At 33.6% G+C, this 27787-nt stretch overlaps 1 protein-coding gene across 7 annotated transcripts in view; it reads right to left on the reverse strand.

Moving 5' to 3' along the window:
* The window catches only part of MYCBP2 (MYC binding protein 2), a 272910-nt gene that overhangs the window by 194434 nt on the left and 50689 nt on the right, over nucleotides 1-27787 (reverse strand). For all 7 annotated transcript variants that reach the window (XM_059377903.1, XM_059377906.1, XM_059377905.1 and 4 more), the window contains exons 6-17: nucleotides 22806-23048; nucleotides 22508-22579; nucleotides 20989-21085; nucleotides 16949-17022; nucleotides 16678-16816; nucleotides 14876-14952; nucleotides 13766-13970; nucleotides 12159-12323; nucleotides 9407-9565; nucleotides 7033-7237; nucleotides 4500-4645; nucleotides 4069-4170 (exon numbers count right to left, since the gene is read on the reverse strand). In XM_059377903.1, coding sequence (XP_059233886.1) covers nucleotides 4069-4170; nucleotides 4500-4645; nucleotides 7033-7237; nucleotides 9407-9565; nucleotides 12159-12323; nucleotides 13766-13970; nucleotides 14876-14952; nucleotides 16678-16816; nucleotides 16949-17022; nucleotides 20989-21085; nucleotides 22508-22579; nucleotides 22806-23048 — 1684 coding nt within the window. The remainder of the gene's footprint in view (nucleotides 1-4068; nucleotides 4171-4499; nucleotides 4646-7032; nucleotides 7238-9406; nucleotides 9566-12158; nucleotides 12324-13765; nucleotides 13971-14875; nucleotides 14953-16677; nucleotides 16817-16948; nucleotides 17023-20988; nucleotides 21086-22507; nucleotides 22580-22805; nucleotides 23049-27787) is intronic.

Genomic DNA, 27787 nt, shown 5'->3' on the forward strand with positions numbered 1-27787 from the left:
TTCTACCAGTGGTTATCTTATTACATTGTATGTAATCTTCATTGTATGTACTGCTTATTAAAGGTAAGAAAAGGGAGGTTCAGAGTGGTTAAATTCCAGAATCATACACCCCCAGTAAAAGTTAAGAAGCCAGGATCTGAACCAAAGCCTAATTTCAGAACCTATGCTCTGAACGGTCATGCCATACAGCTTTGCTAACCACAGAACATGATACCCAAGTGAAACTATTGAGAGGAAAAGGGCCTGGACAGTCAATGTAAAACGGGACTCCCAGGCAAGTCAGACATAAGCTCACTCCATCTATAGCTCCCAATTATCAAAGTTTGATTACATTCAGGGGGAAAGCAAGAAGTAAAAGTAGCCAACATTATTTGAGCTTGGTGTTCCTTACAAGAGAGCGCTGAGAAGGAATACAAAGATTAAGTTCATTCATTGATACAATTACCCAGTAGTTCTTCTGATGAGTTATGAGAGTTCTACTGAAAAAATTCCACTGAACAAGCATTTCACCATTAAAGTTAATATAAGACTCAGAGCATTTAAATATCAATCAACCCTATATAACCTAAAAAGCTAAAACTTACCACACATATCACTGAAATAAAATACGTAAATGAATACACTGGTAACTAAGAATATACATTTAAGGAAAAAAATTATACTAAAAGAATATAAAAAAATCTAAAGACTAAGTTCCAAATTAATAAAAGTACAGTAGTAACACTGTTCTTTCAGGTTTCAATAGCACACTCCACTCTGTAAGACTGTGTCACAAATAGCAGCAACTAAATTACATGAATAGTCCTGAGGCTGAGCAAATCTTTAATACAAGAACCAGGTCCTAAAATCCTGATCAACTTTGAAATAACACAAACTTAATAAATACAATGAGACAGATAAATCAAGTTAAATAATTTGATATAATCTAATCTTGAAGTTCAGAAATTTCAACATAGGTAAAAGCCAATTATTAATGAGTACAATTATTAACTTATCACTAAGTTATTAGTAACTAAAAGATACCAAAAGGCCAAGGAAAAAAAAATATAGGTATGTGTGGCAGTTGGAATACTAAAAATTTATTTTACTTTGTTTTGTCTTCCTCATTAAGGCAAAACAAAACAAACAACTCTCTCTAGCTCTTTAGCAGAATGCAGACATTCGGACACAGGCCTGGTATTCTGCTGCAGAAGATGCATGCAAGCAACTATGAACACCACTGCCTGGGAATAGGAGTTCTTGTGCTTTAGCACCAACAGAATTACCTAGACTTGTTTAAACACAGTTTGCTAGGCTCCGCTCCCTGAATTTTTGACTCAGTGGGTCTGAGGTGGAGCCTGAGAACAGGCAACTCTAACAAGTGCTCAGTGACACTAGTCCCTTTGAGACTACTTTGAGAACCACCATTCTAACATAATGAAAAGCACAGTATTTGAAAGACATTCCTCCATCCAATTAAAATAAAAATATTTTTTAAAAAGCAAAGGTAAAGTATAAACATCTTAGAACTAGTCTTTATCTTTTTAAGAAACAACGGCTTAAGTTTTAAAAACATAACTCTTATTTTGTTTATAAAGTAATACACACATTGGAGATTATTTAGAAAATACACTGTAAAGAACAAAACAAAAATCACATCTAAACTCACTTTTCAGGAAAAGTTACTACTAACATTTTGGTATCTACCTTTCTGGTTTTTCCCCTATGCAAGTGTGGATATATCTTTGTACACATTTTTTTTTTCTTATAAAACTGCTGGTAAGGGAGTGCTGGGAAAAAATATAAAGATAATATCATAAAAGAGTCATATCACCATATTGGTTTTCAATTATTTAATATGGTATAAGAATTTCCTAAAATCATTGAATAAGAGTCTGTAGTCTGACTTTTAAAAATGGGTACACACACAAAAAAATGGGTACACAGTTAAAATTCTTATTTAAAAGTATTTTTACAAAATAAAATGTATAAACAAGGTTCTCTTTGCATTGCACTGTGTTAAATGAAACACATGCATACTGTAAAGTGTTCTCACTACATGATACCATAGTAACCATGGAGGTTGTACAAAGCAAAGGACATGGTTCTAATATTTCAGTACCATGTTAGGTAACGAATGCCATAATTCAGGCCCATAATGAGGATCCTAAGCCATTAAGAAAAGATATTTTCTGCATATTTTACTAAATACTGTGTTTTAACAAAAATGAAAAAAAAAGTATGAGAAAGAGCTCAACCAAAAAATAGAAAGACAAAATTTCTATGCACCAATAATCTAAAGAAGTCTTTTTATATATTGAGGACATAGGATGAAATGGACTTGTCATAATATATATACCAATTGCCTAGAACATAAGTCTGTGTTTATAAGATCAGATACAGTAATAAAATCTCTGTAAATATTTAAATAGTAGAGTTTTTAAAACCTCTGAAAGACTAGAGTTTATGTTTTTAAGGCCTATGACACATTTTTTAAAAAAATGGCAAAAGAATATTCTGCAATCACAAAATTTCGTTGAACTAATGCATCATCAATGTTCTTTTACTTCTGATATGCAGAAATATACTACAGCTAGAGAAGAAAAGCTTTTTTACAGAGGGAGAAAAAAACTAATACAACACACAGAGCAAGCAATTACACATCATCATAAGGACTTGCTGTACTTCGGTTGCAACATAAGAAATTGCTGGTTTTTGTAGGTCAATGCATATGATTCAACCCAGTGTTTCCCAAAAAAGAAAAAACAGGTAGTAAAAAGATGCATTGATAATTATTTTAACTTTAACAAATCATATTATTTGAATAAAAGAAATTGTCACTCAATTACCAAATGTCATAAAGACGTAGAACTTAAATTTTACCCTATTTTCTATAAAACATTTAATATACAATTTTCCCCATATTTATATAATGTAAATAATGACAGTATCTACATTCTCATTAAAATAAATCAATTTTAAAAGTGATAATTTTATGTAAACATAGCCAAGGTAACAGCAAACATTCTTATATCAATTAATCAGATTGTTTATCAGATCCTAGAAAGAATAGTCTCCAAGTTCCAAGCATGTTCTACAACTTAAGTTTAATAAAAATAGAATTTACAATACATGCTATATATTTTAAGACTCCATTTATTACTCCAGTCTATGTTAAAAAAAAGTACCTAGAAAAAATTTGTAATGGTGGCTAAATGGATAATAGATTTTATTTCATGTACCAAATCTCATGTCATTTCTAACAAGCATTTAAAATAAACAGTATCCGTATTTCCAATCAAGATTTTGCCTGGCAGAGGAATAAAATCACAGATCTCTTTAACCATCTGTCTTAATCCTACAAAGAAGAGATTCTACTGGGCAACCCACAGTTTTAGTAATACTTATATTTATCTCTGTTATTGGATGAATATTGAAATATCTGTATTTTACTATCTACTTATAACTACAGTGAAATGTATTTTCAGACTCAGAAATGGTCATAAACAATAAGAAAAAGACAATACACCTATCTTTGCAATTAAAACCTGCAAAACTCTCCAACTTACCCTTCTTGTACATAACCAGAATAAGCTTTTTTGGGGGAAAAAAAAAGACATATAAAAACATAATTATGCACTGGACTGAAAGAAGAATGCCAGGACCATGCTCAAATGGAAATGATCATAGATGACTAAGAAAACGGAAATTAAAATACTATATTAAACTTTTGTTGTTTAGGGTTAAATAATAATCATGGGTCCAAAATCTGGGAGAAAGACCAGTTCTTAGAATTCATATATTATTTTTTAAAGTTGCCATTGCTAATAGTTTTTGATGCTTGGCAGATGGCACAATTCTTAATATGCTTGACTTACTCCATAAACATCATATTGAATTAAATCTATGCTAATAGCACAAATGTAAATACCCTGAATATTTTCACATGACTTTCATATGTTACTATAATCTTACTAATTTTAATTGCCATGTCTTACCAAGTCAGCCTATTGTATAAACTTTCAGTGGTCTCAGTATAGGGTAAGAAAATGGACTTTCATATACTTTTCCTCTGCAGCTATATCTTACCTCTTCCTTCTTCTAATCTGTGTCTCCTGATTACACGTTGTCGTTTTTCTTCTTGTCGTAACTGAAGGTGTTCTTCAATGTTAACCCCAGGCACTGGGACAGCTAAATGATGGATCAAAAAAAAAAAAAAAAAAAAAAAAACCACAAAGAAACACAAAAAAAAACCATATATAGATAGATACAATAATAGATATGAAAGAACCATATGAAATTCAAGAAAGTAAAATCTAACAAAACACTGATGAAAACACAAATTATTTCTACTCAAAGAATCTTAGCAAAAAGAGAAAAAGAGCCTTATCCTTTAATTACTGACATACTGTCAGTTACCATATAAGCAGTATTGCATAGGTAACTATTAATTTTTTAGCACATACCAATATAAATTACTGAGCTGAGGACAAGATGCGTAGTACAATCCATCACATTACCTAAGAGAAGATCTAAAGGTATCATCTCCTTCACTGCATCAAGAATTCCTCTTTGTCTTGCCTCCTGACCATCCAACTCTCTTGCACAAGCCTTGCAACACCCACACACGGCACAGCCAGATTCTCCAGAACCACAACCACAGATCCTTAAAAAATAAAAATAATTAACTGAAATTCTTCTACTCTTTCCTTAAAACTCTTTTCTGTTAATGTCTTTTCAGGATTTCTGAAGTTAAGTTATATGAGTCAACAATGAAATCGCCCCTTCAGATCAGGATGTGCCAATTTTAAAGAACTGACTAGGTATGTACAGATGAAATAACTAAAAACAAGAGTCTATTAAGTTCCTCATAGGTATAACTGGTATATTCCAACAGAAAATACAAATGGATTCTGCCATCCTCAAAACCACTATCAACAAATATTTTAAAAGCTACCACAATTAGTAAAGCACCAGCAGCTTACTATTAAATGGTCTGGGTGGGTTGGGCAGTTACCAAACAAACACTGTTCTCCACCAGCTAACTTAAGGAAGGTGTGTTTAGCCATCAGTAAGTGAGCTCAGCTTGCTAGCTTCATATGTTATGTCTCCTTTTCTCTCCCTCCTTTATATGCCATCATCTCTCATTCTCTCCTTTCACTGTGTCCAATTAATTACATGGTCCTTATCGTCTTCTTTGTCCTGTTCCTATCAGTTGTGAACAAGTGTATGATACTGGATTACAACATAAAGAGAACAAGAACACTCCATAAGTTGCCTACAGAGTCAGTGAACAACTAACTTTTTTTTTTTTTTTAAATTTAAAATTTTTTTTTTTTTTTAATTTTTTGTTTTTGATAAACATGTATTTTTATCCCCAGGGGTACAGGTCTGTGAATCACCAGGTTTACACACTTCACAGCACTCACCAAATCACATACCCTCCCCAATGTCCATAATCCCACCCCCTTCTCCCCAACCCCCCCCCCCCCGCAACCCCCAGTTTGTTTTGTGAGATTAAGAGTCACTTATGGTTTGTCTCCCTCCCTGATATGAGGAAGTGGTGATACAACATGGAGGCTTAAGTGGGTAGAAGAAGAATAAATGAAACAAGATGGGATTGGGAGGGAAACAACTAACTTTTTTAATCACCTATTACACAGATGTAGACAGAAGTCACAGCTTTAATGTTATTGCTGGATCAGAATTGAAAACCTTCAGACAGCTTTGCTGAGCCTGTGGTTATCCAGATTTGTGGTGGTACCAGAGAAAGAATCCCCCTGGCAGCATTTTTGAAAGACACAGCTAGGTGCCCTGTGAAACTCCTGGGTTTAAAATGCAAGCACTATTGACAATTTGGATGATCATTAACTAAAGGAGTAAAAACTGATAAACTAATGGGCCTATTACATTGTCTATGCACAGTTTAAAAGATAATGTGGCATTCTAAATTTATTCTAAGATATACAGCCACAATTCTACAATAATTGAAGTCATTTTTAATAGTGCAGAGTGTCCTGGCATATAGTCTTTCTTATGTTAATTTAATTAATTCATTCATTTTTGCCTCTTTAATATAGAAATCACTGTATTTGGTTAGGTACTGTCCATTTAGGTCTGCAGGTTTAAGTTATAAATAATTATTGAAAACTGACAGTAGATCTCTGGGGGAAAAGCACATAAAGAATAATAATTTTAGGAAGGATCAGAGAATTCAAAAATTGTTTTATGATACTTTCCAACTGCTTAAGTTCAGAGAAAACTTATTGTTAAAAAATCATATTCCATTAGCCTAAAAGAAAAGGCCTGTTATGTATGATTTATTTTCATATGTTAGGCCAAGTATAAAATTCTTCCCAACATTCTAGCGGAAAACCTGCATTCTGATTCTGCCAAACTCACATACAAAGTTTAAAATAATGATAACATGGGACCCCAAGCAGGAGAAAACAGGTCCAACAAAAGCAAAAGAGGATAAATATAAACAAGTATAATGTAACTTTAGAAGTGACAGTTCCTAGAACACCTAAAATCATGAACATAAATTTAATTTAAAAGAATATTATATATTCTTAATTGTTTCATATGATATTTGATATTCATATGATATTGATATTCCATCCAGAAAAGATGAATGTTCAACAAAAAAGGATAGATATTTGGCATTTATTTTAGAGAGAGATCACAAGTGGGAGGGAGAAGCAGGCTCCCCACTGAACAGGGAGCCCACTGAACAGGGCTCAATCCCAGGATCCTGGGATCATGACCTGAACCCAAGACAGATGCTTAACTGACTGAGCCACCTAGGGGCCCTATGACTTGTTTTTAAACAATGGTTTAAATGAATCAAATGAGAGAAAAGCAACTTAAGTAAAACTGACACTAAATTAGAAATTATTGTAACAGAAAACAATTATTAGAATTACATGTATATGCCAATATGCCCTCAAGAAACAACAAAGTAGAATACTCTCTGTAATAATTTTGAAAACAAATGTGTTGTGCACATTTTCCACTAGTATTTTATTTCTTCAGTATTAATCATGCTCTTACCCTCCAGGGACTCTGTCTGGACGCCCACTACTGACACAACTGGCTCCATAACCTGTACAGTCTCCACAGACAGTACACACCATGCACTGTTCCAGCTTCCATTTATGCATGCCTGGAGGACACATCATGGACTTCTCATCTTTTTCATCTAGTTCTTCTTCCAGGTCTTCATCCATTGCTGTTGCCATATTCTCAACTCCAAACCCTATTTGACAGATCAATTTATAATTTTTATGTAGATTACTCCCATGTCTAAAAGCCTGATAAAACGATATAACATACACTAATCTAAGTGAATATAAAAAGGAATGCTTAAAATATAAGAGCAACAAAAACAAAATTTAATATGGGAAGCACAAATAAGTGCTCTCATTTCCTTTCTGCAAAAAGAGAGAAGGCAGGAATACCTCTAAGCTGTTACTTTCTGCAAATCATACTTTTAACTTTTGTTGATTTTAGTCCCTCATTTCCATCCTTACTGCCAAACTGTCATTCTCCAGACCAGAGTGTCTCCCAACCATTCTCTAAGCCATGAGTCACACCCCTCTAGAACAACCTCTCGCTACTAGCAATTGGCAAAAATTATTATAAAGAAAAATGAAAAACTTGTCACCAAAATTTAGAAATTACATACACAAATGAAACTAAAAGTAAATGTAAAAGATAAGCCAGTTAGTCAAAGATATATATAACCCATACAACATATCAAAAATTCCTACAAACCAATAAGAAGGCAAGAAAACCAAGTTTGAAAGGATGGTCTAACATTCTCCTAAAAGCCAAGGAATGCAAATTAAAAGAAAAATGAGGGACCCAGCCTTTCTACTGCTAGTTATATGCCCAAAAGAAAAGCATACAAATTTTCACCCACATTCACTAGAAATGTTCAAAGCAACTCTATTTCTAATAATCGAAACTAGAAACTACCAAAATGCCATAAAACTTGAAAAGATTGAAAAACTGTGGTATATTCACACAATTGATTACTATACAATAATGAGAAAAAATAATCTATAAATACCTGTAACAATATAAATGAATCTTGTCAAGTTGAGTGAAAAGAAACTAGATATAATCATGTGACATAATTCTGTATATATACAGTACAAAAATAAGTAAAACTAATTCATGGTGTTAACGAGAGGAAGGTAGTAACTGGAGAGGAACATAAAGGGACTTCCTGGGGTGCCGCTAATATACTATTTCTTGAAGTAGGTGCCAATTATGGGAACATGTTCAGCTTGTGAAAATTCGCCAAGATCTACACTTATGCTATGTGTATTTGGCCACATGTATGTTTTACTTCAATATGACAAATAAAAAATTATAATGAACTATGCAACGTCATAATCATCAAACTAACAAAAATCTGAGTATTGATACTATATCCTGGATGATGTGGAAAATCAAAGATACAACCTCTTCTAAGAAAAGTTTAGTAAAGCTGAAATCTACAACACCAGAAATTATACTAGTATAGCTAGTATACTAAATTATACTCACACATGTTTGCCAGGATAAAGGAGGTGTTGAAATTATTGATAAGAGTGAAAAAATTGGAAATAAACTCATCAATCAGCAGAAGAATGGATAAATGGTGCCATGTCAGTGGTATGGTTTTTTACGTAGCAGTTAACAGGAATCATTTAGATTTATATATACTAACATAGACAAATTTTAAGCACACAAACATGACAAAGGATAAACATGTTTTCCTGTCGATAGCCTGAGTATTAGGGCAAAGCATATATAAGTAAGATGCATCTATAATTCAGCTCTTGGTAAAGGGCCAAGTATTCTTAAGAATCATTTTTAGTTGTCAGGAACTATTTACAGGTAGCCCGTGCTATTAAACAGGAAGAAAATATCTCCCAGAAAGGCTGCTGTCAAAAATGGTTAAAACTGAAAATGTGTGGTATAAAAGGAACTAATAATGAAGAGTTTGAAAAATGCATTTTTCTAGAATAATTTAGGTCACTCAAAATGCTAAATCAAAAAGGTGTTACCATACTTTATATAAAATTTTTTAAAAATTGGGGTGCCTGGCTGGCTCATTTGGAAGAGGATGTGACTCTGCATCTTGGGGTCGTGAATTTGAGCCCCATGTTGGGTACAGAGATTACTTAAATAAATAAACTTTAAAAGAAAAAAAAGTAAGTAGAACACTCAAGTTCATTTGCTCAAAAATTAAAAGCCTAAAGTATATTCAATTGTTTCAGTGATATAATGTCAAATAAATAAGAAATTCAGTGGTTTTCCTATTTTATAAGCATGAAATTAAATAGCCACTTGTTTTAAAAAGAGTAAGACTTCTGTTCTAAAAAACTTATGAAAAGATGACACAAAATTTTATATCTGCATGTCCAACACCTACCTTTCCCCCCTTGGTTCATGGCACCAGTGTCTCGTCCACACTGTCCTTTATTATTCACACCAAATGTCCAGACTTCTCCATTCTTCATTAAAACACAAGTATGAGCTTTCCCCATAGCTACTTGAGTTACAAAATGGCCCTTCAAATCTGTTACCAAACCTATAGGAAAGATACAGATTTCGTAAGGAACAACAATAAAACCTTTCTGAGTCCAGTAAATTATCAGTATTGTAAAAGGACCACCTCAACACAGAACATTTATTTCTGGGATAAAATAACCCACCAAAATGAGAAATAAGTAGCCAAAAGACTGGTAGGGTATCAGTGAACTTATTCTGTAAGTTTGTAATAAAGTTCCAAAATCTTAAAACATCATCATTCAGACTTGGGACAAATTTTTACTGTGGCCATTGGCTCAAGCCTGCTTCTCCTGAATGTCTGCTTTAAATGTCAAAACTCTCAACAATTCTCAGAAGGGTCACTAGTTCTCAAACTTTCCTGGTCCAAGCACAAAGAAGCCTACAAATCATGTACTTTTATCTGTTTTGATTTGCCTTAAAAAGGAATGAAGGAGGGCATGTGATGTAACCAGCGCTGGGTATTATATAAGACTGATGAATCACTGAACTCTACCTTTGAAACTAGTAATACATAATAAGTTAATTAAAATTTAAAAAAATAAGGATTGAAAACACAATAAAACACTTGCTGGAGTATACTGAAACCACATTGTTTCTGTAGAAACCTGTGAGATGTCCCAAAGTAGCATTTTTCAATCATTTTTAAACTATAGGTATTTTCTTCCACAATCCAACAGCTAACTAGTTTCGCCAGTTCCTCACTATTCACATGTTACTTTCATTCTATTTGCCATAACCAAGTGCCACCCATACAATCTTAATATTTTTGAATCAATTTTAAACTGACCAAGCATTTTACCTCAAGTAGCAACAACAGTAAAATTCAAAGATTGTTGAGTATTTCCAATATATACTAAAATAAAGACTTCTCAAAGAAACTATTAAAGTATTTGTTTTATTTAAATTATAAATAATAGAATTCTTGTATTACACTTTGGGAAGATCATTCCACATCTTATTTTCTCAGATATTACTTTCCTAAGGTGACCTTCTCTTCCACTTAGATTACTTCGGTGTTTTTGCTTAACAACTCCCACTTTTAGTACTTAGCATGCTTGAAAAGGATACGTATATTTAGTAATATTATTTATTATTATTGACAGTACTAGCTGACATGTCTTAGGCCCTTACATGTGTCAGGCTCTGTGCTAAGCATTTCATACACATTATCTCCTATAATCTTATAACAACCATATATGAACCATATCTTTAGTTCCCCTTGAAGATGGAAAAAAAATGAAAGTAATCTTTGAAAAGTTAAGGAATGTAAGCCAGTTATTAACCAACTAAAAAGTGGCAGTGCTGGGATCTGTGCCTATATCCATAACCATTAAACCACACCTCTCTAATATGTAAGCTGTAATACGCCCAACTGTCTCTCAGATCCTCAAAAAGAGAGGGACCACGTCTGCCTTGTCCATCCAGCTGTGACACACAGTCAGTTCTCGATAAGTATATATTGAATAAATGCACAAGTTTTTTTCAGTGCTATCTAACAGGATCATAGCTAAACTGAACATTACTTTTAAACTATACACGAGCCCACTCCCAAATTCTGATTGACAGCTGAGGCCAACTGAGGATCTAAATATTACCACATTAAGTTAATTCACATCACCTGAGTACAGTTCAACTTAATCGCTAGAACTGTGCAACCAACATATGTCATTTCCCCAGCAGTGAGACAATCACTTAAACTTCCAACCAGAAATTTCATTAATTCTGTTTTCCTTTTCACAAAGAAATTCACAGGCTTTACATATTTACCAAATATAAAATCCTACCAAGTGGGCTGTCACAATCATACTCATTTCTTAAGAGCTAGAAAGAAAATCTAGTAACCAAATATAACAGGTTTTTGAGAGTAGAGATTATAAATATAAAAGTTTTTATTTGGCTAGTCCTATCCCACACATCCACTCACTACACTTTTTTTTTTTTAAAGATTTTATTTATTGATTTGACAGAGAGAGATCACAAGTAGGCAGAGAGGCAGGCAGAGACAGAGAGAGGAGGAAGCATGCTCCCTGTTGAACAGAGAGCCCGATGCGGGACTCGATCCCAGGACCCTGAGATCATGACCTGAACCGAAGGCAGCGGCTTAACCCACTGAGCCACCCAGGCGCCCCACTCACTACACTTTTGGTTTATCTTGCTTAACAAGTAATTCTTAGGACCCATGTATAAGATACTGTGTTGGGAACCGGGGATACGATTGTCAATAAGACAGAGGGTCTCCCTAACTATCTAATGGGGGACATGGATAATTCATCAATTATAAATCAGTTATGTTATGAAAATCATTTCTCAAGGGTACACAAAGAGCATGTCACATGAGCATCTAAATGAGTCTAAGGAAAGCTTTCCAGACAAAGTAATAGCTAAGTCAGAGTTGTACTAATCACACTCTGGGATTAGCTCTGCATGAAACTGGTGACACTGCTCCCAGCAACAACAGGAAGGAATCACAAAATATTGTGTTTGGAAAGAAATGTGAAAAATTTAGAGAACGCATGCTACAACTGTTAATTTTCTACACGTATCTTTCCAATATATAATGTCTAGTATTGGACTTCCTTTGCATAAATGAAATGTGTTTAAGATGAACTTACTTGAACTGTCAGAGTAAATGGCATCTTTCCCAAACATGTACAGCTCTCCATCTTTAGAAATAACAGAACTACTTCCATTATTACAGGCTGTATACACCACAATCTTTCCTTCCATCTTAATTATCTTTTTAGGTTTATAGGGTTTTGATTGCCGTCTGCTCTTAGCTTAAAAAACAACACAGAATAAATAAAATTAAGGCATCTATACATAAGTAAAAACAATGGTTTATATTAAAAAGCCCAAAATACATGCACTTATGATACACTTTATTTATTTATTTTCACAAAGGCCTGGGCTTCCCAATATGTCAATTAAAATGAGTCAACCTGCAAGCTTCATCTGGTTAATTAATACTTAGGCTATCACTGTCAGATCCTTTTTTTTGTTACACACTGAAATTTCCAATGAGAATTTTACAATTTCCTACCAAACCTCTGGCTTCTGGGGAGTCCAATCTCTAGACTGGCTATTTACATTATTAAAACTATTTCATTATCATATATATGATTTTCTTTCAAACTCTACCTCACATGTATTCTTATGCCAGCTGGATCCTAGAAAGCAAAATCAGTTCCTCGTCCATTCAACACATATTTAAGCAGCTACACCCAGTCAATGAAATTGTGTAAGAGGAAACATATATATATATGGAGAAAGAGTAAATAAATTTAAATGTGGATGATGATACAAGTAGCCTCTGCTCTCAAAAACTAAACCCCTGAATTGAGCAAAAGATGGGAAATAATCAATCTTCTGTTCCTTCAGTCAGTCCCAATTCTTGATGCCTTTCAGAGTAAAAACATTTTACTGTGCTGGGCACAATTCTGGGACTTAAAAATACCCTTATATTTTTTCATATAACATGATCCATATTCATGTATATGGTAACTACACTACCTGGTGCTCAAAGAAAGAACAATGTCCTCCAAATGCTAGAAGAAAAACCTGGCAGTGCTGAAATTTCTCAACTATGGCCATACACTTTATGAAGATTTTTTTCCAGGTAACTTTTATTTACACATAATCTTTACATTAGATGTTGACTTCAAACCTAATCCTTATAAGATACTACTCCACTGTTCTAAAACATATAACACATATGAAAAGTTACAAAAAGAGAAAAATGACACTTTGAGGAAAAATTGAACAAAAGTATAGGAAAGATCAGAGACAAAATTCTTTGCTTAGGAATGATTTCATTATAGAAAAATTATAAAAAGAATAGTGATCCGTACGAATACACAGGTTACATAAGGTTTACTGCATTCTAAAATATATATTCCTTATAAAAATCCTTATAAGATTTCCTAAAATAATATATTATAATAAATAAGCTTTTTAAAATAACACTAATGAACAAAACAGATGAACAGCAGTGTATCCCTAAAGCATCATCAGTTTTTTTTAAATTAAAGATGAACTCTAGAACAAAATCAGCACTTACAGTTCTTTAATGAATACAACACAACAACATAATTAGTTAATTATGCCCCAATGTAAAATCCTCTATTAATTTGGAGAGGTTAGTGCTACTGAAATTGATATACCTCATGTTAATAAATTCCACAATATTTTTACTGAATGCCCAGTTGATCAGTCAACTTACTTGACTCTCCATCTTCTCCTTTACTCGCAGATCCTGTAAAGAATATGCTTCCATCTTCTGCAACTAAAAGGGCATGAGAGCCATCGTGTCCAACTGAAAAGTGTACAATCTTTGGAGATTTTGTAATTGGTAACTCAACCCATTTTCCTGCTGAAGGACCACCTTGCTTGATTCCAAGACTCTGGTACTTGCCAGTATAATATATCTTGTATTTATATATATATAAAAAGAGAGAGAGAGAATTACAGTGCTTTTTGGAGTAGTGTACCATATTTCACATGAGGAAAAAAAAAAGCTTCCGTATCTTACAAAAAACAAAAATAACCTGAAACCAAACTGTTTATATACTACTAAACTTCTGTGAGATCAGCAGGAGAGAAATATACATATGTTCTCCAAATATCCAGTTCTTAATGGCTTTTTCATATCTACTCAGGATGCCTAAAATCTTTCATTGTAAATCTCCTGAATAGATACGAATAAATATATATACAAATATATACAAATATATATCACAAATATACTCCAATCTCACAACAGCAGGAACTTGATAAAATTCTCGACATTTTTTCCCAATGTAAAAAACCCTACATACAAATATACCATAATTGCCTAGTAATTTTAATTTTCAAAATTCTTTTAATTACCTTACTTTAACCTTACATCTACTAGATAAACAAACTTCTATCTCTATAGATTGACCTCAACAATCTGTGACTTAATTAAACTTGTTCCTACTTCCCCCAACTTGTCGTCTCTATATCTCTGCACATTTACAGAAATTTGCAATAAATGTGCTCATCAAAATGGACTCAAAATATGAATTCATCCCAACTCGAAAAATTAAAGAGCTCTATAATTAAAATAAACATTTGTAAAAATGTAACATTTTATAAAGTTTATAAAGTTTTACACTCTTATAGTCATAATTTTCCTGTATACTATTTCAACATGAATAAAATTTCATATTAAAAGAATAACAATTTAAAATCAAAATTTTAAATATTATGTTTAAACATGTGAACTAGGTAAACTAATCAACTGATTATACCAATTTGACTATCTCATAAAGCAGAGAATGTTCATTTTTGATCCTAAAGAGTAATTTACCTTTCCACTTGCTGTTTTCATTAGTGCAAACTCTCGTCCTGCACCAAGTATTGCTGACTCCTCATCAAATCCTGTACCTGATAATACAAGACTAATAAATACTACTATACTTTAAACATGAATAATGTAAATCATAATTTTGCACTATTTTGAGTGGTTAAAAAGTCAACTCAATACCATTCAAAAACAACAATACTTGCTAAATCATTATGTTCCACACCTGAACCTAATGTAACAATGTGTCAATTACACTTCATTTAAAAGAAAAAACAAGGATGACAAAATGTCATATGCCTGACTTAAAAAAAAATTAACTATATACTACACTCCAAGGAAAAATAAAATTACAATAAGATTTTTAATTTTTTTCAAACTAGTGCCAAGTTAATTTTTCAAACATAAAAAAATTTTAAACCCATGTCAGTAATATTCCTTGAATGAACGAATGAATGATTGAAGCAATTTTAATTGAGCATTATTAGGCGTCAGGCATTACAGAGTGCATGAACCTTACCCTATATGATCCTTACAACCATTCTGCCTGGTTTACAAATGAAGAAATATGAAGCTTGGTGAAATTAGACAGGTTCATTTGGACTTGAACAATACCATGCAGATATTTGAATTAAGGTATATCAGATTCTTTGTTGCATGTTTTTCTACAGAAGAACATTTCATGTAGCTACTTCATGAATTTGAATACATATACAGAAAGACCCTTATGCACATTTTCAAATCGCAAAACTATGAGTAAATAACTATATAGGACATATTTTACAACTGTCTAATTATACAAACTACTAATTAGTTTACGGGCTTTTTAAATTTTAAAACTGTAATTTCAATTCAGTACTTTTCCATAAAGAATTACAAAAACACAACATAAATAAAATACGCAAAGTAAACCACTCATGTCAAGTTTATTAAATTTAATGAGATAATAGTCAAAAAAGTGGGTCTTACAAAGAATCCCACAATTTAAAAATAGCATCATTAAACCTGGAACAGCATGGCAAATCAAAATTGAGAGCCTCCTGGGAACTAAGGGTCCTAATTACTACTAGGACACTGCAAGAGTACATATACTAAGACAGAAATACTCTGTGGTTGTCTCTATTTCTGTATCTAAATGAAAGTTTATTAATCAGTTTATTAAGCCAATTACCATTTCCACAATCTATGAGATCATTCTATGGCTATGTTGAAAATCTGTTCAAATAACAAAGGTTTCAATGAGAGACCTATGTTTACTAATGTAGTAATTTTTTTTTAAAGATTTTATTTATTTGACAGAGAGATCACAAGTAGGCAGAGAGGCAGGCAGAGAGAGAGGGGGAAGCAGGCTCCCCGCCAAGCAGAGAGCCCAACACGGGGCTCGATCCCAGGACCCTGAGATCATGACCTGAGCCAAAGGCAGAGGCTTTACCCACTGAGCCACCCAGGTGCCCCAATGTAGTAATATTTTTAACACAAGTTTTCAAAATTTTAAATAACTGAATAAAGATAGAACATAAAAAGTAATGATGTCCCTAAATGTCATCTATAATTCTTATCAGATTAAGTATATTTTCATTTGCTCTATTCAAAATGAAAACGGGAAAATTATTAGTCACTTCCTTAAAATGGTGTTCATACAGCACACTCTGTTTTCTAACCACTTACACATATTAATTCTTAAATTGCTTTATAGTAACAGCAAAATAACCACCAAAATACTATTGCTCAAAACACAATATTAATTCTCAAAAGAATAAAGAATCTGAAAATTTAAATATGGGAGAAAGGCTTTTTGGCTATCTTACTTATAATATGCAAGTCCTTTTCCAGGTCAAATAGTGAGATACCACAGGCATGTAAACATTTTCTGGCCAGTTTCAGTTGTAATTCTTGTTGTAGCACAGGTTCAGTGCTTGTGGCAAATATTCTGACAACAAAGCCATCCTACAAGAAAAAAAACATTCAGAGTAGCATGTTTACAAATCGGTCTTTCAAGGCTTTCTATTGTCTAAGATCAAATAATTTATGAAAAAGGGATTCCATTTATACCAACTATTCATAATTCAGAGTACTTACATCTCTTGAAGCAGCTATCTGATTAATATATTCTCCATCAGTAAATAAAATATTTTGACCTTCAGTGTGGCAATCTGTACAAAAAGAGGAAAAAGTAATTATATTACAATATTAATAAACAGGTCACAAACTGATTTTACTCCTCTGCTGAAGTCAGAATGAGAGTTCTCCACGCAATAAGGATAAACTTAAACTTAAAGGAATACTGTGCTTTTTAATAAAGAATTACAAATTAGCAGAAACTAAAAAATTCAACTACTAATACTTTTACATTTTATGCTTACACTTTAAATTTTCCATAATCAAGGACCTGAAAGCCCACCTAATTTCAAAATGAATTAGAATTAGGTATAGTCTGATAATAAACATGCACCATGATGAACAAACTACAATGTTGGTTATAATCATTTCAACACAATCACATGCGATATAGGCAACACTCTACCCTTGGACATACATCACAGTCATTAGTGTCACAGAAAAATACAGATAGACCTAAAAGCTTCTGCATTTGAGGTCTATGGTATCCAACTACAGATATCCCTTGCTTTATTAAACAGAACTGGTTTTACAGTTTCTACTTAGAAGTTTAATACTCTTTCCCAGCATTTTTAGCATTTGGCATGCTATACATTTGTGTGTGTGTGTCTGTGTGTGTGTGTATTTTAAGTAAGCTCAATGCCCAACATGGGGCTTGAACTCAGGACCCCGATATCAACAGTCACATGCTCTACTGAGTGAGCCAGCTAGGAACCCCAAAGCATGCTATACATTTTTAAATGGTCATCTACTTCATACAGCACACACATCTAAGCTTATGAATTTCCTTTGTCTGAAAGCACTCACATATTTTGGCTGGAATAATGTGTTTTGTCAATACTGTATGAATCTCTGTGGAACAGTGCATATCTACTCTGATCAAAATAATGCACAAGTGCCATTTTAACAAGGGATACCAGTATTACAGAAGGACAACAGGGACGTGTGTTAGTGACTGCTACTAAATAACATGAAACTACAAGCAAAATCAACATCTAAGTATAAACTATATCCTTTTGGAAAAACAAATGTTCAGCAAGCAAGTATAAGAGCACACACACCTCCCAAAATAACTACAGAGAACTAGGATGAATCTCTCCATTAATTACAATACAAAAAAAATATTTCATTTCTAGTTGCACCTGAATCAACAAAACATAACATTCTGGTTTTGGAATACAGTAATGGAGCCCACCCAAATAAACTGGATTACTCCATATCTTTGCCCAGGAGCTTCATACTAGCATACTTCCTTATTATAAATATGCAAAACACAGGCAGACCCTTACCAAATAGAGAATTCAGTGATCACAAACTGGAAATAGAAACTGGGAGACAAGGCCCACTGGTAGCCCAAGAGACTTGGTAATCAAAGAGAGGAGAAATCGAAAGAAAGAGTTCCTAGTCCACTGTACAGAATACAAAGAGGCGCAAGAAAGATGCTTCTCAAGCTCTAAGCAGTAAGATTTTAAACTAAAAAGCAAAGAAGAAAAACTCATTATAATTTCAGATAAATGCAGGGGTGAGGAGTGAAGCGGCGCAAGAAGATTGGCAAAAATTCTCATGATCTGAGGCAATCTGTCACCAGACACAGACAGTAAATGACATAAGGGTACAATATAAAAGATATGCCAACATATGAAGGCTAAAATGACAACAGAAAAAAAGCGTTCTAAGATCATCAATGCTAGGTTGAAAATAACTTATTTATAAGTTAGAATCCAAGACTGGTTAGCATGTGAAGCTCAAGGAATTACCAGATTATGTCAGTTTTAAATATGGCATATTCATTATCATCTATGAACCTGACAATTTATTTCTGCTTCTTCTGGATGTGAAAACTATCAAGTTGCCCCTAGGTAGGGGGAAAAAATTGCTATTGGAGAAACTGCAGTCCAGGTCAAAGAAATGGAAAAATGATGATAGGCTTCCTCAGGCTTGAGGGCAGGTCTTCCTGCTGCATGATTTCAAAAAGATCTTCTTATCCTTTCTTTATCCAGCATGTAACGTTATAAGACAGCATCTTCAGGAAAATATCAAGCAACATCTGCCAATTAGGAAGATACACAGCACAGGACTGTCCTCCCAAAGTTTGGTTCATTCTTCTTCTTGGATATGGTGTGTATTATGAAACACAGAAAGCCACACTTGTACTATTAAAAGTTGCATTTCATATGTTAAATGATGTAGAGTGATTTAAACTGAACAGACACATTAGCAAGTTATTATTACATTGGAATAAATAAAACAGCTATAGGTAGGCCATTTTCAAATGATCTTCTCAGTCACAGTCTTTATTAATTGATCAGTGTATAAAGAAGTAAATTCTTTATATTAATATTCATCTGTTGGGGGGGGATAGTGTATTTAAGAATTTTTCTTCCAGGATGTCATTCTAAAGTAACATGCACAAAGTGTGACTGGGATGCTCTTTACAGTATAATTTATATGGTAAAAAATTGGAAGGAACTTCCATTCCAATACATTAATTAATGAAATATATTTTGTAACATTAAAATGATATTGTGAAAGACTAATTAATGGCCTGGAAATATATTCAGAATAATAAGTGAAAAGGGTAGGTTCAAAAGCATTAGGTAGCACATGACCTCTTTTTTACAACACTGTCCTTTAACACATTGAAAAAAGACAGGACATTTACCAATATGCTAACAGTGATCATACATGGGAAGTGGGGTTACAATTAGTTTTTTTTTTCTTATATGATACTTATACAATAAATGTGATTATTTTTAATATAAGTATGTATACATGTATGTGTATATACATATATACGCATATATATATGGAGATGCATGTAATTATTTTAAAATTATCATTATCATCACCATCAGCAGAGACATGGTTTGTCCAGGACTTGTGGTGATTTAAAAGAGAAAAAAATGAAAAAAATTTTTTAAAAAGCCTGTAGGTACATCTGAAAAGACAGTTATTTATAAAATGGCCTTAATAAGTTATCTGTTTTCCTAAAGTAGCTTTTTTTGTGAAACACACATAAAATGTGGCATTTACCTTAACACAGTGTCATGTGTACTACTTTGGATATATAGATGCATAGCACCATTTGAATAAATATTTGATGAAATTGTAAGAATATTTTGAAAAATTAACAAAGCAGCTTGGGAGCAATTATCTTTCCCACTGTATTCTCCAGAAGTAGTTCTCAATCATTTTCAGATGGTCAAATGCTTAGAAGTAATATTTCTGCTTTCCATGAGATTATTGATAGATACATTAAACATTTAAGATTTTAATATAAGCAAACTCTTTCATTATGCATTAAAGGTATACGCAAATTTAAAGACCTTATAATGGATAATGTATTATGCATTTGCCCAGTGTTCTACAAAATTTAAGACCCACTACCCCAGAATTTACACAATGATTTAAATGATAAATTCAGTCATTTAAGTGATAAATACGTATGTGCAACCTCAAAATTAAAGCAAAATGAATTGTATCCAAAGTGCCAGAATAGTATTAAAAAGTATAAATGATGGCATTAAAAAAATTCCTGATCCATTTAAAATGTGTCTGGAAACCCTTTAACATAAAGAGAAAAACCTAAAGTGCAACGTTGTTAAAGCAAAAAATGAAAATTAATAGAGGGTCCTTCATACCAAGTTACAGGAGAGCCAGAGTCAACCTTTTATTAGGAGCAACAAAGTAACCTCATCCCCCCTAATTTCACAGCTGAAACTATCTTGATCGGGTGAGGCTAGGGGATCAGGCTGCAGATGGTCAGTGATTTGAAAACAAATATTAAAACACTTTATACTATTTTGCTGATGTCTCTTTTCCTCACATGCATTAACTTTATATAGACTAGAAAATGTTTTGTGTGTCAAGATTTTTTTCAGCCTATTTGTAAGCAAGCACTATTCCTGGCTAATCACTTTCTATATGTCCAAATGGCCTAACATGTATATCTCTTAAAATCACCTGTGAAGAAAACAAATGACTATAGTTGAATAACATACCTGGTAACATTACTGTACCATCTTGTTCCAGTGTTTCAGGGCTTATTCTTATGGCTGTCATGCTGTGGTTATTCACATCTCTATACAATAAATAACCCTGTGTACAACAAAAAAATTTGCTGTGTTATGTGTTAAAATATTTTTTCATTAGCTACTTATCAGAAAAAGTAGTCATACAGGTCTGTGTAGTTTTATGAGGTATGGGAATATGTTAATATTAATGTGTAAAACAGATTTAAGATTAAAAATATAAGAACATGGGTATGTTTAGTAAGAGAAGAACTGTACACTACTGGGTATCAATTTAACCTATTACATTCTCAGATCCATACATTAGATATACCACCCAGGACAATATAGACATTTTGTTCAAATTATTTTACCACTTGCCAAGTAAGAAGAGAAATGATCACTGTTACTTTAACAAATATTTTAAGGAAAAATAGCTAAGATATTTTGGTTAATATTTAGAAATGAATAGGATAGTGGTTTTAGATGGAATGATATGCCACTGAATATTTTTCTACGTTCTTATTTCTTACATAAAATACTACTATAGTGGCAAATAAAAATCTGATGAGATGTTTTGAACCAGGTTAAATTTTAAGAAACAATCACTGAGTAATTAATTGGACTTAAAATTTAATTTCAAAATCTCCCCAATAATTAATACAGAATTATTTTTCATATAACAATAATTTCTTTAATTTTCAAAATGCTTTCAAATACCTTTTATCATCTGATGATGACAATGAGCTGTGAGTGGGGTAATATAGGTATGTAGGGATATCTTTATTCTATATCCTCCCACAAGGGACCTTGGACTTTATCTCTAAGGAAGGGACAGAAAACAAATAAATCCTCTGGCTCTTTGTCTTTCACCTGCTTCTCTTCATGGGAGGTACAGTAAGGTATCTTGACTGCTGACACCCATTTGGCCATGTTAGGTGATGAGATCACAGCAGTAAGAAAGTAACAGGCCTCGCTCTTTCCTCTTTGGTGATACTCTGCATGATGCCCCATACAGGAAGCTGTTCAGTGGGCACACCATACACTATTTCCCAGATGATACTGATTTAGACTTAAAAAAAAGGATCTAGTGGTAAGAATCTCTAATTTGGACTCAGGTCACACAGATACAGTCCCAATTCATATTTGCTAATGGTAATTGTGATCTCTGATTTTTATCTAGAGATCCACTTAAATAAGAATTCCAACAGAAGACTTTTTTATGCCCATTTTATAGCTAAATAACAGAGGATCCAATGGAATAAGTTAACTGAGTTGTCCAAAGTCACACAGCTAATAAGGATCAGGGCCAGGACTAAAGGTAAACCTATTAGGAATGCTAAGCCAATGTTCTTTATATTACACTGTGACACTGTTATTAGCCATATTATTAAAAATACACTGTATCTGTTTAAACAGAAGTGATATTATTTACTGATCAAATAAGTACAAGCCACATGTTGTAAAAGACAGGAAAGAAAAGCTTGGTTTATTATGGATAATCTCTTACCTGAGCATACCCTAACCAAGACTTTTTTTCTTTTCTGTTTCTGATGCGAGATGTAGAATTATATATATGGCCCTGCAATGTAACAAAAAAATTAGCCCATCAACAGTTTCATAATTAATAATCAATGAAAAACAACACAAATGTATGACATTTAATACTTATGTTTCTATCATGATTTTCAAAGAAGTATTATTACATCAAAATTAAATAGTACTCTAAAAATGAAGCTGAAAACAAAACACAATTCAGCATGGACATAACTTCTGCTATAATTAAAAACTATAAAGAATCACATTACCCTAACTGTTCCACTGTATCCAGAGCCTATTTTGTATAATCCATCCTTGCATAACAGATAAAGAAAAAATCCATCATTCTGAAGTAGACATTGATCATCTTCATCAACAGATATTTCTTTTAATGGCCACTTATGCATTAAAGCTGCTTTCTTAATGCCATTGCTAAACCAGTCCTGAATTTGAATTTTTCCCACCAACACTGCCTGTACACTTCTCTGTAGGGAATTTAGTATCGTTGGCACCTATTTAAAAGACAAGAAACAAATAAGTAGGTATTTTTAAGTACTGCAAACACAAAACAGACAAAATAAAGATACTTCACCATTTATGAGAAAATAAATTGTTCAGAACAATCATGGTTTGGCACATCAGTAGAAACTACTAACTAGAAGTTTACCTATAAGAAGCAAATCTCAGGAGTCCAAGGTAAAAATATCAAATTCAAAGAATATTAACTTGCATTTTTGGCTGAAAATACTGAAATATGCATCTTTCTCCCAAACACCAATAACAAGAACTGCCTATGATTTCAAGTTTTGCAGACAGAAATATACTAGATTAGTAAAAAGTATGAACACTGGATATAAATAAAATTATGCTGGATTAGAATACACACAAGCCAAAATATCTTTTGTAGGATATGCATAATTATTAATACACTTCCCATAACAAAGCGCAGACTTAAGCAAAAGAGAACGGTGCGGTACAGTTTCTACAGATGGAACAAAATTTCCGATGTATTTCTTCCACTTTGCTTTTCCATTATGACTAACGCCCATTAACATCAACAATATTCCATGATATGAAAACTCATTTGTGTTAACTGTGCATTTATTCAGCCTTCATTTATCATTGGATAGCAATATTTATCAAAGACCTGCTAATATCTGGAACACTAACTGAGTTGTCAACAGTCACCAGCATGGGACCAGCATTCTGCCAGCAGAGGAAATTCTATTCCTCATCTTTTGTCACTCTTTTACCATATCCAACAACACAGCCTGACCCCAGGAGACCACTCAGTCACAGTTCTACAGCTGTACTTTCCAATATGGCAGCCATTAGCCACATGTGTACTACTGAGCTCTTGGAAGGTGGACAGTGCTCTAAATAGAAAATACGCACTGGATTTTGAAGACTTGGTATAAAAACAAGAAGGCAGAATCTTAATATTGCATTGATTACATGTTGAACTGATTTTGTGGTTATGTCGAGTGAAATACACTATTAAAATACATAATTAACCATACTTGTTTCATTTTACCTTTTTAATGTGGCTAATAAAAAGTTTTAATCACACATGTAGACTACATAATATTTCTATGGGACACACTTTGTAGAGGGAAGAGCTTTCACAGAGATAAGTGACCCACTGTTCACAGATATATTCTCCACCCCTTCCAGTTCTAAGGCCTGACTCACCCAAAATAATTTATGCTATATGTATAGATAGTATAAATATATATAGATATGATAGGATAACATATACATAATTGAATATTACAAATTCTCTCCCTAGAAGCAGCTATATTAAACTTACCTAGAATCACTATCCATATTCCTAAATAATATGCCAAAGCTTCCACGGTTCATTTTTTTGTTTGAGATACTTTCTCTGTTGGTGTCTATTATGAACGATGATGCCCCTCCTCCTATCCCAAATCCTCAAAATTGAGCTATATAATTTCTGGTTACATTAGTATTCAAAGGTCACTTATTATGAATCTGTAGTCACGGTTCATGAACCAAACTGTATAACATTACATTTCCCTCTTGTGTATTTTTTCTTTTTTTTTTGTTAAGTCAAAAACTGCCCTGTTTTGGGGCTTGCTGGTTTCTCTATACCTACCCCTAAGTGATCCTTCCCAAGCTCCTCTCAATAAGTCACAAACACACCATTTCTACTTTTCCTGCTTGGCAACACCCCTCATGAAACCCTGCTCTGACCTAGACTAAGGAATAGAAGTTAAAATTATTCCATTTTCACAGAACTAGAACAATCCTAAAATTTGGAACCCCAAAAGACTACAAATAGTCAAAGCAATCTTCAAAAAGAAAAGCAAAGCTGGAGGCATCCCAATTCCAGACTTCAAGCTATATTACCAAGCTGTAGTCATGAAAACAGTATAATACTGGCCCAGAACAGACACTGATCAGTGGAACAGAACAGAAAACTCAGAAATGAACCCACAACTATACGGTCAACTAATCTTTGATGAAGCAAGAAAGAATATCCAATGGAGAAAAGATAGTTTCTTCAACAAATGGTGTTGGGAAAACTGGACAGCCACATACAGAAGAATGAAACTGGACCGCTTTCTTACACCATACACAAAAATTAATTCAAAGTGAAGGGAAGACCCAAATGTGAGGCAGGAAACCATCAAAATACTAGAAAACAGAGGCAACAACCTCTTTGGTATCAGCCATAGCAACTTCTTAGTAAACACATCTCCAGAGGCAAGAGGAACAAAAGGAAAAATGTACTGGGATTTGTCAAGATAAAAGACTTCTGCAAAGGGAAGGAAACATCAGAATGGGAGAAGATATCTGCAAATGACATATGTGATAAAGGGTAAGTATCCAAAATCTATAAAGAACTTACCAAACTCAACACCCAAAAGACAAATAATCCGGTTGTACACTTTTAAGAGTAAGCTACTAAAAAAATGGTAGAAAACTTGCTATGAATAGACAGGATTTGACAGATCACCTGATTTGAGCTCACCTCAAAATGATCACACTAAGATTGAGAGTTTCAGTGGTGGGCCCCCTTCCAAATGTCTGCATTTGTGGGTCTTTTCTTGCTCTTTCTCCAAAGAAGATTCTGCCAGTCTTTTTCCTAGAAGCTATAAGTCTTATGGGCACCATTCCGAAAATTTAGTGAGGATTTTGAAATTCCATCATCAATAGAAAGACTTTCATTAAATCTCCATTTTCAGCTTAGCTCCTAATTCCACTCTCAGTTGTGGCTGGTTTCCCCTGGTCTCTCTGGCTCAGTTTCTTTAGACAGGAAACTTCTCTCTCTGGGATATGAGAGAAGGACAGTTGCTTGGCTAGGACAGTTGCTAGGAAGGGCAAAAGAACACCTCTGGGGTTCTCTACTTTTTCTTTTTCTTTTTTTTAAGATTTTATTTATTTGACAGATGGAGATCACAAGTAGTGAGAGAGAGAGGAGTAAGCAGGCTCCCCGCTGAGCAGAGAGCTCAATGCGGGGCTCCATCCCAGGACCCTGGGATTATGACCTGAGCCAAAGGCAGAGGCTTCACCCACTGAGCCACCCAGGCGCCCCTCTCTACTTTTCATTATACAGATTTCAGTTTTTAGCTCTTGACCTCACCACCACTTCCCAGGCACCTGCTACTTCTAATTCTAAATCCCATCTGGAATTTTAGGTGAAAATTAACTTACTTTCTATGGGCATTAGCCTCTTAAGGAAATTAAATTTAAGCTTTCTCCTATTTCTATTTTTTAAAAATATGTCCCATTCTTAAAAGTTTATACTTTAAAAATAATTTATTATAACCTTATTTAAACCTTTATTATAACCTCCCTGGAGAGAGGGAGGGGCAGAAATTAATGGGTTTCTCCAACATGACTCCATTTCTTTCATGCTTTCTAAAAGGGTACTTAATTCTAAGATAACCCAGTACTACAATAAGAAGTCTCAGATTTCCTCCTTTTTTTCTTCTGCTGATTTTCTCTCACCAACATTGCGGCAGGACCTAGAGAATTTACTATGATCAATTAGACTTCCTTAATCTGAGGATTCCATGTCATTACCAATTTTAGAAAACCTTACCAATTATTTCAAGTACTACTCTCCACCAATGCATCACTGCCTTGTGAAACTCAAATTGTATTAATACATTAGGCTTTCTCATTCTCTATTCATGTTTCTTATTTGGTCTTCCATACCTTCTCTGTCTCTCATAATTTCTTCCTCCTTTATATCCAATAATTAACTCATCCTTTAAATTTCAGATTGTAATTATTATTATTATTTTATGTCTAGGAGTTCAGTTTGGTTTTCTGATCCTTCTGATTCTTTTTATATTCTTATTCCTTAATAATACTTGGTGATACTTTCTTTTATTAATTTAACTATATTAAATATGTATGTTTTATATTCTATTTCAAATAATTTCAATATATATAGACTAGGCAGGACTGACTCTGCTATATTTGTTTCTATTAACTCTAAATGATAGTGCCTTTTTTTCCATGTGCTTTTTGTTTGTGAGCTCAGATGTGTTTTGTCCATGGAAAATATATGAAGCTTGGAGTTCATTCCTCCAAAAAGGATTTTATTTATTTTTTTTTAAAGATTTTATTTATTAATTTGACAGAGAGAAATCACAAGTAGACGGAGAGGCAGCCAGAGATAGAGAGAGAGAGAGAGGGGGAAGCAGGCTCCCTGCTGAGCAGAGAGCCCGATGCGGGACTCGATCCCGGGACCCTGAGATCATGACCTGAGCCGAAGGCAGCGGCTTAACCCACTGAGCCACCCAGGCGCCCCCAAAAAGGATTTTAGTCTCCTTCAGTAAGGTACCTCATGGTACTCGTATTCCTGCCCTACTTTAAACTCTCAGCTTAAGCTTTTTGGAACAAGATAAGTAACATGCATTTGAATCCCAAAAGAATTTGAGATGTTAGTTATACACTCTGAGGGAAGAATTTTCTTTCTCTACCCATAGCCTGGCCAAGACGGTTCTGTGAAATGAAGTGGTTGGTGGAATGAGGCCAAATCAGGAGGAACCCTGTAAGCCACATTAAGATAACAGGCTGTAGTATGGTATCTGGGCTAGAGACAGGGATGCAGGGATGGGGCAGGTCTATAGAGAACCTCAGCTTTTGATTCAGGATATCTAGTATTGTGCACAGACCAGTGCATATTAAGCATAATACTAGAGTCAGACAGATATACATGCAAGTCCTATCTCTGTTAGCTTAAAGCTCTTAATACTATAACTACACTAAA

The sequence above is a fragment of the Mustela nigripes genome, chromosome 15 (genome assembly GCF_022355385.1).
Source record: "Mustela nigripes isolate SB6536 chromosome 15, MUSNIG.SB6536, whole genome shotgun sequence".
Lineage (NCBI taxonomy): Eukaryota > Metazoa > Chordata > Mammalia > Carnivora > Mustelidae > Mustela > Mustela nigripes.